Source organism: Urocitellus parryii, chromosome 6, assembly GCF_045843805.1.
Source record: "Urocitellus parryii isolate mUroPar1 chromosome 6, mUroPar1.hap1, whole genome shotgun sequence".
NCBI classification, from domain to species: Eukaryota; Metazoa; Chordata; class Mammalia; order Rodentia; family Sciuridae; genus Urocitellus; species Urocitellus parryii.
This window is the reverse complement of record NC_135536.1, coordinates 199,030,985-199,043,439: the sequence shown is the minus strand read 5'-3', so window position 1 is coordinate 199,043,439 and position 12,455 is coordinate 199,030,985. Positions and strand designations below refer to the sequence as shown.

At 59.5% G+C, this 12,455-nt stretch overlaps 1 protein-coding gene across 1 annotated transcript; it reads left to right on the top strand.

The window, feature by feature from the left end:
* Positions 1-6,947: 6,947 nt before the first annotated feature.
* Sox18 (SRY-box transcription factor 18) lies at positions 6,948-8,858 on the top strand. The gene is made up of 2 exons (XM_026413474.2): positions 6,948-7,398; positions 7,583-8,858. Exons 1-2 carry the CDS (start codon positions 7,053-7,055, stop codon positions 8,386-8,388), a joined length of 1,152 nt encoding a protein of 383 aa, XP_026269259.2. The 5' UTR covers positions 6,948-7,052; the 3' UTR covers positions 8,389-8,858.
* Positions 8,859-12,455: the final 3,597 nt, after the last annotated feature.

Here is a 12,455-nt window from a genome sequence, read left to right as displayed (position 1 = left end):
CTTAGAATCCCTGTTCCCAGGCCCCTTCTGTGATCCTAACCTCTATGCCCTTGCTCAGAGGCCCCCCTGGGCTGGGCCTCATCAATCTGGGAAACTTCTTCTCTGGAGCATATTACCCCCAAAACTTCCTGGGCCCCTAGACCTCCAGGCCCTCAGGAAGCCACAACCAGGTATGACATCAGGACAGGAGGATTCTCCTGGGGATGTTTGCCCCAACAGGGCCCTGTGTCCCCCAGGCCTCACCTTAGCTCAGCACAGGGGGAGGGGAGGGACGTCACACTACCCAGGTTGCCAGAACCTAGGAACCAGGACAAGAACATCGTGTCACACAAGTAGAGTGTTCCTGGTAGGAGCCTGGCTTACCCTCCCAGCCCAGCCACCACAGGAGGCCCCCACTCCACTTCCCATGATGCCCAGACTCAGATTCACCCCACCAGGAGCCCCTGCAGAGGTCCACACCTGCCCCCCACTCCCTGAGGTTGAGCCCCCAGCTTCCTTAGGGATTCTCCCCCTTCCTGCAAGGTATCTTTCATACTTGGTGCCTTTCAAGAGAGACACACCTAGATCTACCCTCAGGACCCCTTGGTGGGCAACCAGCACTATCCTGGGGCCTCTAAGGGGGATATATCCCAGCTTGGAGTTCTAAGGGGTGGCCATGGCCCTAAGGAGGCCTAGGAATATCCCCCAGGGTCTGCCCTACCAGGTCTGCAGCACATTTGGCCCCCAGCCTACCCCTCCCCCTCCTCAGGCCAGGAAACAGCGGAAGCTCAGGCCATTTATTTTTCTATTTGTGTCCCCCCACCTCCTCCGCTGCCTCCCCCAAAGCCGGCCATGACCCCAGTGACCAACACAGTGCTTCCCTCTTGACTGAGGCAGGGCGGTGGTGGGAAGTCTCCTACTGCCAAACTCACATGGAGCCCCCCTTTATTTCCCATCACCAGGAAGTGGGGGGGATGATGCAGCCTCAGGAGCCCTACCCCTCTGTTACCCTGGAGTAGGGGCTGCATTCCAGTCCATAAGACCCTCCAGCCTACTGTGGGGCTTCAGGGTCTCTGCCACAGGGCTCTATGGAGCTGTGACCCCAGCCAATCCCACCTAAGCCTCCCTTGGATGCTGGCCTCTGAAGTCAAACAGGACAGAGACCAGAACTGACATGCAGCTAGTCTCCCACCCCTGCTGCTGCTGGCTTTGCTGATGCAGGTCCTAGCCATCTGGCCTCAGTCTCCCAGTCTGCAGAATGGGAAGAATCACCAGCTCAGGACAGTATCTCCTGGAAAGTCCCCAGCCAGCCCATAACCTGGCCAAGGGCCCAGCTCCCTCCCCCAGAGACAGCATGGGGGGAGGCAAGAGGCATCCCCCAGAGGCCAGTGTCAGCCCTGGCTGCCTGCAGCAGGCTCACTCTAACAATGCACTTCCCCCACACAATTCCCAGAAATGCCGCCCTCCTGCCTTGCCAGCCCGCCAGCCTGGCGGCCACTCCACCCTCCTCCTCCCCAGGGGCCCTAGACGGCCACAGGGTCAGGGGCAATGGGTGAAGCATGGAGGTCTGAGTCCCTGCAGCAAACCCAAGGAGTCCTGAGGCAGCCTGCCCTGCCCTCCTGCAGAGACCAGTGAGACTCCTGGGCCAGCCAGAGCATGGCCCTGGGTAAGGGCAGCCATGGCCAGGCCCCCTACAGGAACAGAGCCCCTGGCCTTTCAGCTGTGCTGAGGCTGTGGGAAGCTGTCAGATCACACCCTTGCTCAAACCCTCAAGTCCCCAAGGCTCATTCAGAGAAACTGGCAAGACCCTCCCAGACCCCGCTGGGCCCTGGCCCTCTGTACTCCCTGCCTTTCCACACTGCAGCCCCTTCCCCAGGGCCTCTTCAGGCTCCTGTGTCTCCTTCACACATTTCCTTCAGGTTTTCAGATGTTGGCTCAAAAGTCACCTCATGAAAAGAGAAACTTGTCATGCCAACACAGCCCTCCTCAGGCCTGACACCCTAAATTGTGATGTTTAGGGTTTTGTTGATTTTCCGTCTCTCCACACTAGAATACAATATTCCCAAGCAGGGAGTTGGGTCTTTTTGTTGTCTACTAAATTCCCACCTCTTAGAGTATGGCCTGGTACCAGCTGGACTCAATACCCCAGAAGTGGACACAGCCATTCCTGTCTATGACCAAAGAGGGTGGGCAGTCCCCTGGGCCCACGTGCAGCCCTGCTGGTTTTCCACCAAAGCCATTTACAAAGCCAGGAGAAGCCACAGAGAAACAGATTCAGGTGTCCAGTGGCTAGAAAGGCAGTGTTCTTCCTCTCTGTTCCTGGCCTCCCTTTCTCCCGTCTCCCAGTCTGGCAGGGGAAGGCAGGGCAGCCAGGTTGGACTCTGCCCTCCAGGGACCCAGGGGAACCAGCCCACTTATGCCTCCACAAAAACACCAAACAGACCAGGGCACATACTGGTACAGGACCAGCAATGCCCACAGACAGGTCCTGGACACAGAGCCCAATAAATGCAGTCGCAGACGCACAGGGGGCCACAGGAGGCTTGGGGCAAAGCCAGGGTGAAGCCAGCAGCCACCAGCAGGGGCCTGGGCGCTGGGCAGAACGTCTGGCGCCGGCTCAGCCCAGGCGGCCCTCCACTCCCTGCTCCGCCACACTGAGGCCGGCCAGCCTTCCTTCCTGAGTGGGTTTCCTGGCCCCGCCCTACAGTTGCCACGGAAACCCGGAGCAGCCCAGTCCAGGCTGGTTCCCACGGAGCCCCTGCGGAGCCGCCTTGCTGCCTTGCTGGGGAGGCCCACACACCACGCCGCAACACTCAGGAGGACACACACATCCATGCAGCCCCCAGGGCAGAACACCCCTGGAGGGTTGCCCAGCAGCACCCCCCAAGCGTGCGCAGCATGGGACACCCCTGGAAGTGGGCACAAGCTGGGATAGCACCCTCCGCACCTGCATGCCCTCCACAGCACAGCACCCCAAACTCTGGAGCAGTCTTCAGACATCACCGGGACCCTGGACGCACCCTGTTGCTTGTGACCTGCTCACTGACTCCATAGGACATGTTCCAGGCTGCCTTTGGCTTTCACACCCCCAGCTCATGAAAAGACAGACATGGACACCCCAACACAGCCTGTGCCCCGCAACACAGAAAAGTCCCCACCCTGTCTGGCTTGCCCTGGAGCACCCAGGGGAGGTAAGATGCACCCCACACAACAGTCTGAGTGTCACTCCTTAGACTACAACAGCACCCACTGGTCTCGCATCGCGCACTAGCAGGCCCCACATAACCACACCCTCACTGCCCCACCAGTCCAACACCCCACAAGCATATCCCAGTGCCCACACCACCATCTAGCACTTATGCAACTGAGTCCACTTAATGTGGTGAATTGTGCACTGAACCCTGACCCCAACCCAGCCTTTTAAAGCATTTGTACCCACTTGGGTCTGTTTGCACCCTCATGCCAGGTGTGCCCAGGCTGCTTCTGCCTGCCTCACTTGCCCTTCCAGGACTGAAAGCAAGGCACAGAGCAGAAAGTTACACTGTCCTCAGAAAAGGCTGAGTGTCCACCTGACCCAGACCTGTCACTGGCAGAGTCACACACACCCACTGGTTCTGAGACATCAGGCCCTGACCACAGGAGAGAGGTCAAGGATGACCCCATTCTCACATTCTCCCTGCTGCATCTTCTGGAGGCTGGACCTGGAGCCCAGAAAGGCAGAGGTGGGCAGCTGGCTCCAAAGCCAAGGTATCAGAGGACCAGAGGCACTCTCCACCTGGAGCCCCATCCAACAGGGACCCACCCCATCCTCTGGGAGTGGAAGTCTAATTGGTCCCAGCCTCACTGTTCCTGAATCAGCCAGGGCCCGGCTGGTGGGAGTCTGGGAGGTCTGTGCCCAGGCAGCGCCTGGGAGGTCCCTTACCCCCAGCCCAGAGCTGAGCTGATCCCCCACCCAGAACCACTGAAGGGAGTACCCAGCATCCTCTGCAGGCTTCCCAGCAGCCAGGATCCAGTCCAGACTGAGGGAGAGGAGCAGGTAAAGGGCAGGGAGGATAGGGTCCACTGGATGTCTACCTTGGCTCCACTCTTGCAGAGAAATGTTGCCCCTCATTCCCCATTTCTGTGGGCTGGGGCTAGAAAAAGGGTTCCCATTAGGGTGGGCAGCAGCAAACCAGGCCAGGCCAGGCTGAGGTGGGCTCTAAAGATAAATGTGCCCTCATTTGGAGACAGAGCTAGGACCGCAGCTCAGGGAATTGAGGGCCATATTTTCCTCAGCAGGACCCCTGGTCTTCAACCCACAAGTCTTCATCTTCTTATGGGAGAGTCCAGCTTGTCCGGCTCTCCAGACCCTGGGTAGCCTCCAGCACTAGGGTCCACCTCACCTCACAGCCAGGCGGATAGGCACCACGCAGACCACACACAGACAGCAGTCTCTCCACCAGATGCCACTCCCCCGGCACAGCCAGCCACACCTACACCAGCCCTCCTACAGCCCTGGGGAGTCCCTCCAACCCGAGGCTCCAGGGTCAGGGCCACCCAGCTGACGGCAGTGCCCTCCCCCATTGTTGTCCCATCTGGACAGTGGGCGGGGCTGCCATCCTCACCCCTGCCAGGCAGCACAGAGAGGGCAGCCCGACCCTGCAGAAGGAAGGTAGCACCCCACCAGGCTCCCGGAGCCCAACAGACAGGACATGACAGCCGGACACCTGAGTCTCACAGCTCAGCCAAGAAGGTCACTGGCTGGCGCCAGGGGAGGTGACTACTGGAGGGACATGTGCAGGGTGGAGGAGGGGGTGATGAGGTAATGCCGGACACAGCAGGCCACTATGTTCGGAGCACTCGGATGACTCTGGGTCCTTAGGGGCTGCAGAGTGTCTGGCAGAGCCCCAAGGGAACTCTAAATCCACCCAGTGTTGGGGGGGCCTACTACAAAGGACCCTGGAGACCATCTTCAGGAGCCCCAGGGACCATCACTGCAGACCACTCTCTGCCCCTGCTGAGTCAAGCCCTGGCAACCCCAGCCTTCCCTGGTGACCCCAGGCTGCACCAGCTCTGGGTAGAGAGAGCCTCTGTCCAGCACTTCCCAGTGGGAGACCAGGGTGGCCCTGACTCTTTGGACCCGTTCCCCAACCTGGAATACTAGAAAAGCTTTCCATCCTCCACTATGCCCCCTACTGGCTGCCCAGTCCACCTACCCGCAATGAGACCTGGCCAAGAGAGTTGGCACCACTATAGAGCCCTGTGGTTTGGTCCACCTCCATGCCCACCACCACTGCCTATCTCGTGAGAAATGCCAGAAGCCCCCCTCCTGGGGCCCCAACTGCTCCTCATGCAGGAGGTACTAGGGCCAGTGATGGACTGGGGAGATCTAGAAAGCAGCCTGGGAAACCCAGTCTTTTATTGGCCTATGTGACAATCTGTGAAGCAGGGATGATGGACATGGGACAGTCCTCAGGCTGAAAGACCCTTGGGGTTCCAGCCTCTCCCTGGGACAGGAGTGCCCTGGGGACAGCTCAGGAACAGCCACCAGGGATTCATACAGGACCTACCCCATTCCTCAGGAGATACTGCCTGTGGTCTAGAAAACCACCAGAGACTACACATGCCTGGAGTGCCTGACTTCTGTGGCCTCAAATCATGGTGCTCAGCGGGAGGGGTACTCTGGCATGATAAGGGGAGGTGTAGAACATCCAGGTGGATGTTAGGATGGAGATCCTGACCCCAGCTGGGCTGCCCACAACAGTCCACCTTCCCTAATAGAACCATACTTGGAGCCAGGTGTGGTGGCCATCCTGTAATCCCAGAGGCTCAGGAGGCTGAGGCAGGAGGATCACAAATTCAAGGCCAGCCTCAGCAACTTAGCAAGACCCTGTATCTAAATAAAATTTTTAAAAATGTCTGGAGATGTGGCTCAGTGGTTAAATGCCCCTGGGTTCAATCCCTGGTGGAAGGAAGGAAGGAAGGAAGGAAGGAAGGAAGGAAGGAAGGAAGGAAGGAAGGAAGGAAGGAAGGAAGGGGGAAGTTCCCTGGATGAGAGCCAGCAGCTTCTGGAGCTCAAACCCTTCCTGATGTGCATCAATGGACATAGGGAACATTAGCCAAGCTGGAGGTTCTTCTGGAACGGCCCCACAGGCTTGTGGGCCCAAGGGAGGAAACCTCAAAGAAGACCCCAGTGCTCCCCTGCCTCCCTGGCCCCACCTGGTCCAGCCTCCTTGCTCTGTCTGTCCTGCTGGCCCCTGCAGGGCAGGGGAGCTAGATGCCATGGGTTCCAGCTCCACCACGCAAGAGTTGGAGAGTGGGGATGCGGCCAGGGTCCCTGCACACCCAGACTCCCTGCTTCTTGGGGTCCCTGTAGGGTTAGCCTTGCTCCACAGTGGAGGGTTTGGGAGTGAAGGAGGGAAAAATAGGCCCATCTTCTCCTCTAATCCCTGGGACAGGCTTGGAGTTGAAAGTCCCCAATGCTAAATTCCAATTGCAAGCGCTGGAGGGTTGGGGGGAAAGGAACACCTCAAAACACAGGCGCTTTTCCCACGGTGATTGACTAGGGAAGGCGGCCTCCCAAGAACTTTGTGCTAAAATAAATCTGCCTCTTTCCAACGCAACCTCATGGCACTGCCCACTCCCCCACTTACTGCCTGGGGGTCTTTCTCCGTGGGTGGGGCGGCGGCAACTCGGCTCCGAAAGCCTTACAACCTCAGGAGGACTCCCTCCTTCCAAACCCCACCCCAAACCAGCGGCCTTCTCCTACTGGGGGTCTCTCCTTCAGAGACAGTGCGGGGGGGGGGGGCTCTGCGCACGGGAGGCCTTGGCGGGATCCGGCCCAGCCCAAGAAGAAAGGGAGCCCCCGGGGGAGGGGGCGGCCCTGGACCCGGCCTGCCCCGCCCCAGCCTGCCAGACCCGCAGCCGATTGGCCCCTCGCCGCTATATCTGGGCGCCCGCCCGGCACAAGGCCACCAACATCCCCACCGTTGCCCGCCGGCTGCAGGTCTGTCCTCCGCGTCCTGCCCCACAGTGCCCACCATCCTTCCTCTGCGCTTCCGCGCTGCGTTCTGCCCAGGCCGCGCCCAGCTGGAATGCAGAGATCGCCGCCCGGCTACGGCGCAGACGACCCGCCCGCCCGCCGCGACTGTGCATGGGCCCCGGGCCCCGGGGCCGCCGCTGAGCCGCGCGGTCTCCCCACCGCGCCCGTCGTGCCCGCCGCGCCCGCTTCGCCACCCAGCCCGCCACGCAGTCCGCCACGCAGCCCCGAGCCGGGGCGCTATGGCCTCGACCCGGCCGGCCGCGGGGAACGCCAGACTGCCGACGAGTCGCGCATCCGGCGGCCCATGAACGCTTTCATGGTGTGGGCGAAGGACGAGCGCAAGCGGCTGGCTCAGCAGAACCCGGACCTGCACAACGCGGTGCTCAGCAAGATGCTGGGTAAGCGGCGGAGCAGGGGAGGGGAGGGAGTAGGAGGGCTGGGGGACTTGGGCTGGGGCGCTGGAGATTCGGGCCCGGGCAGAGGGGTCCGAGTCATACCCTCGCAGCTTGCCCAGGTGGCACGCTGGGTCCGATGGGCCGTGCACCCGACGGCAGTCAACTCACCTGTGTGCGCGGCCCGCAGGCAAAGCGTGGAAGGAGCTGAACGCAGCAGAGAAGCGGCCCTTCGTGGAGGAGGCCGAAAGGCTGCGTGTGCAGCATTTGCGCGACCACCCCAACTACAAGTACCGACCCCGACGGAAAAAGCAGGCGCGCAAGGCCCGAAGGCTGGAACCTGGCCTCCTGCTCCCAGGCTTGGCGCCGCCGCCGCCGCCGCCACCGCCGCCTCCTGAGCCCTTCCCGGTGGCGCCTGGCTCCGCGCGAGCCTTCCGCGAGCTGCCCCCACTGGGTGCCGAGTTCGACGGCCTGGGGCTGCCCACACCCGAGCGCTCACCGCTGGACGGCCTGGAGCCCGGCGAGGCCGCCTTCTTTCCGCCGCCTGCGGTGCCAGAAGACTGCACGCTGCGGGCCTTCCGTGCGCCCTATGCCCCGGAGTTGGCCCGGGACCCCAGCAGCTGCTTTGGGGCGCCCCTGGCCGAGGCGCTCAGGACCGCGCCGCCCGCCACACCCCTCGCTGGCCTCTACTACGGTGCCCTGGGCACGCCGGGCCCATACCCCAGCCCGTTGTCGCCGCCGCCGGAGGCCCCACCGTTGGAGGGAGCTGAGCCACTGGGGCCCGCCGCTGACCTCTGGGCAGACGTGGACCTCACCGAGTTCGACCAGTACCTCAACTGCAGCCGGACTCGGCCTGACGCCTCTGCGCTCCCATACCACGTGGCTCTGGCCAAATTGGGTCCACGCACCATGACCTGCCCAGAGGAGAGCAGCCTGATCTCAGCGCTGTCAGATGCTAGCAGCGCTGTCTACTACAGCGCCTGCATCTCGGGCTAAGCCGCTGCCTGCTTCCTCCTGTAGCCACTGCCCTCTCCTTCTTGCAGATATATGTTTTGACTATGCCACAGCCTCAGGACGCTGGCAGCTTGCTGCCTGTCTTCCTGCCACCATCCTGACTCTGGGGGTCTTGAGGGCCTCTCCCAGGAGTTGGGGCTTTTGCAGGAGCCGCAGCCTCGGACCTGCTGGCTGGCCCTGCCTGGGTTCAGCTTTTCAAAGCACTTAGTTCTTTCCCTGCAATGTATCTTCTAGAACCAGATTTTTTTTTTACTTTCCCTTTTTTTATATACATAATACAATATATTTAATTTTTAATTAAACTTTTTTTTCCAAGGGGTTTCAGTGATCACCAGCAATTATGTAGCAAGGGCTTTTAAAAACAAGGAATAACAATGTTGGTTTGCTGTAAAAGAGGGAACAGGATCTGGGTTCCCCTGGCTCAGGGGCCACAAATAAAGTGTGGGGCCTTCCCTCTGCATACCTGTGTGTTGGTTGTTGGGGCAGGAAGAGTATCATCCGCAAGAGTCCTCCACCTGCCTTCCTCCTGATCTCCCTAGGGAGCTGACCCCAGATGAGCCCCATGGGTCCAGGGCAGCAGCCCCTTGACAGCAGTCACAGGTCACCCTCCCAGCCTGCTCTAACTTGCCCCAACCCCACTGTGACTCAAAGGACTGAGTTGGACAAGCCAGCAATCCCCCAGGCCCTTACCCCATCATGCTCATCTGCTTCCTAAAACTGTCAAGCCCAGGGGTTGGCTGCCCAGAACAGCATCCCTCGCCCAGTGCCACCACAGGCCTGACACCTATGGACAGACACAGCACCCCAGGGCCCCTGCAGGAGTTCCCACTCACCCCCACATCCCAAAGAAAGGCAGCACCCACCCAGGCTGTGCCCACCCTGCTCCCCACAGTGAACTATCCGGCCTCTGCTTGCACAGTGTTGATGACCAGTCAAAGAGCCCCAGACATCAAGCCTCAAGCTCTCCAACTGTGGAACCCCAATCATACTATCCCTGGGCCCCTCCCAGGAGGTCTGGACCCCACTTTCCATACCACCTCCTTGGGCCTCCCAAGTCCTTTCAAAGCCTCTCACTGAATGAGGTCTCCTTTAGGGAAGGGTACAACAATCACCCCCAGAGGGGATCCTGATTATTCATACCCCCAAGACCTCCCAGTTCTTCTCAGCCTAGAGGAGGGGTCCTATTTTCCCTACCTGGGGAAGGAGCCTGTCTTACCCCAGTGCCCCCATGGCATACACCAGGGGTTGTGCAGATGGACTTTAAGAGTCATCACAGCTTGGTGTCAGATGTGGGGTGTGAGCACACAGCCTGGGAGTGGGACAGACTCTCAGTATGGCCCCCACCCACTATCTGTTGGAGAGCACAGAGAACTCAGAAACAGGACAGAGACACACAGAGGGGACAGAAACAGACAAGCTGGGGGAGAAGGAGAAGGAGGGTTCAGCTTGTCCTCTGTTTGAACTCACTGAAAGGTGCCCAAGTGCCTCCCTGTTTGGGGTGGGGCATGTTCCCAAGGAACTCACCCCAGCCACACCTGTAAACACACAGAAGTGATGAACAGACATGCTGCAGCAGGCCAGAGTGACATTCATCCCCCCCAGAAGGGCTGCTCCTCTAGGTCAATGGGGTGGCAGTTTAGCCCACAGTCTGTGTGAGGAGATCGCAGATCTCCAGTGTCAGGGTCCCTGTTTGGGGCAAGTCCTAGGGGCTTGTAACATTGACAGTAGAATCGTGCCCACCAAGGGCAGCTCCAACAGTGGCTCCTCAGCAGCCTTGGGTGGCCTCCCGGCAGGACCCTCTTCCCAGCACCTCTTCCCTCTCCCTCAAGGATGGAGCTACCCTCCAGCTGGACCCCAGACCATGGCTAGTCTTTCCCTCCTTGCTCTATAGGTCTCCTTCCTGGGGGGGGGGTGTTCTGATCTCCCTCTCCTTCTCCATGTTCAGAACCAGGCTCTCCCTCACTTGGATGAAGTGTCGAACCTCTTCAACAAGGAAAGGGGTGCTGAGAGAAGATAAGGTGCACTTCTGTCCCCAGCAGGCATGCTTATTACCTTGAGCACCCTAAGGACACCAACACATGCCACCTGAAGATACACATTGGGGCAGACAAGGGGGGCAGGTGTGTTTGGAGTCTATGTCCTCCTCCTCCTCCACTCACCTGGACACTAGAAAACTCGACCACTTAACTTACATTCTACAAAACCTACACAAACATTTTATCTTGTGATGCTGGGGATTGAACCCATGGGTGCTCTACCACTGAGCTACATACCCAGCCCTTTTTATTTATTTCGAGACAGGGTTTCTGAGGCTGGTCTCAGAGTTGCAGTCCTCCTGCCTCGGCCCTGCAAGTCACTGGGATTATAGGTGTGCACCACTGAGCCCAGCCTACATGACATATTCATAGAGTTGTGAACCATTATGAGGGTCTCATTTTAGAGCTTTTTCATCACCCCCCCACCCCCATAAGAAACCCAACATTCTCCATTTTTCCCATGCCCTGCCCCTAAACAATTCTAACCTGCTTTTCATCTTATGGATTTGCTCATTCTGGACATTTCATACACACGACTCCCCTTATCCACCCAATCACTTTTTGTTACTTAAGATTAACAAGAAGAGGGTAGCACAGCATGAGGTATCTTGAGAGAAGACATTCACACACTTTTCTTACAGCCATGTTGAGTTGTTCTATATTATCAGTTGTCGGTCTCAATGTGCTTAATTTGTGAATTAACCCTGATCATAGGTCCCTGTCTAGAGAAAGCAGTGCACAGGACTCAGTATTGGGCTGAAGACTCAGGCAGCCCTGGGGTCTTGGAAGTGTGCCCTATAAGGGGCGGCTGTATGTGGAATCAGGGTGCGGGGCACCGCCCGTGTAGTAGCATGCGACTGAATGTCATTCCTTCTCGCTGCTCATAGTCTGCGTGGTGCCACTTTACCTATTCCCCAGCGGTTTTATCCTCTGGCTGTTGTAACCCTGCTGCGAACCAGTCCACGGAGGAGGGCCCAGGAGGAGAACCTGGGAGGGGTTCCGGGCCCAGCCTGTGCTCAGGGTAGGCAAGAGGGCACCGCGCACCCCTTCGCGCGGCTCTCCCGGGGTGTCCCTTCCCTGGGACCCCGCCTCTCGGCGCGCCCCGTCTCCCACGACCCCTCCGCCGGCGTGAGAAAACAGGAAGCGTCGCGCGGCGGCGCTGGGAGCGAGGGCAGGAAGCGGTGCTTATCTCGGGCCGCAGCCTCGACCCCTGGCCTCACGCCGGGCAGGGGGCGCCTGGGGCAGCTCAAGGACAGGGCTATTCGTTTGGCAGGGAGCCTTGGCGGCCTCTCCCCAGCGCCACAACTAGGCCATGCGGGGGTCAGGGAGCGACAAGGTGGAAACTGCTGTCAAGGAGCCCCCCAGGGCACTTCGGACTGAAGTCCCTCCGCAGATAGGAGCAGAGTCCAGTCAACACGGTCAGGAGATGTCCCCAGGAGACGCCTCTGACCCCACGGTGTCCCACCACCAGCCCCTGAGGGCCTGACCGTTTAATTTCCCCCAAGCAAGGACTCACTTCCCACAGCAGGTGCGACCTCCTTGCTGGTTCTTCCGGATTTTAATGGAGGGAATGGTTGTTTCTGTGTTTACAAAACTGAGTCTTTTCCTGGGGAGGGGCAGGATGGCAGCTTTCCCTGGGCCTCCCCCAAGGTCCTGAAGGCCACTGGCAGGGACAATGGGTCTCAGCACCTGGCACTGGCCCCCAGTGAGTATGTGCTTCCTGGGGTGGGGGTTGTTTGTTTCCAAGTCCACCACAGCTGGAGCAGGCAGCCTCCTTGCACACCTGCAGGTCTTGGGACCCCACACTCACACTCACACGAAAGGGCCAAGAGCCCACAAAGCCAGGCATCTTCCAGGTCTGGGAGCAGGTGTTTCCTCCCTGGTCTCCCTGCCTGGGCTGCAGCCCTGAGCCCATTCGGCACCCACACCAGGCATGCAGCAGAGCTTATTTGCCCAGAGTCTGCTTGGCTGAGTCTCCATGCAAAGGGGTCACAGAGAAGACAGCCCTCATCT

Excerpts from the sequence above, each read along its gene's own strand:
- Sox18 (XM_026413474.2), top strand. The coding sequence starts at position 7,053 with ATGCAGAGATCGCCGCCCGGCTACGGCGCAGACGACCCGCCCGCCCGC. Across the intron at positions 7,399-7,582 it reads GGTGCTCAGCAAGATGCTGG|GCAAAGCGTGGAAGGAGCTG; the intron begins GTAAGCGGCGGA and ends CGCGGCCCGCAG.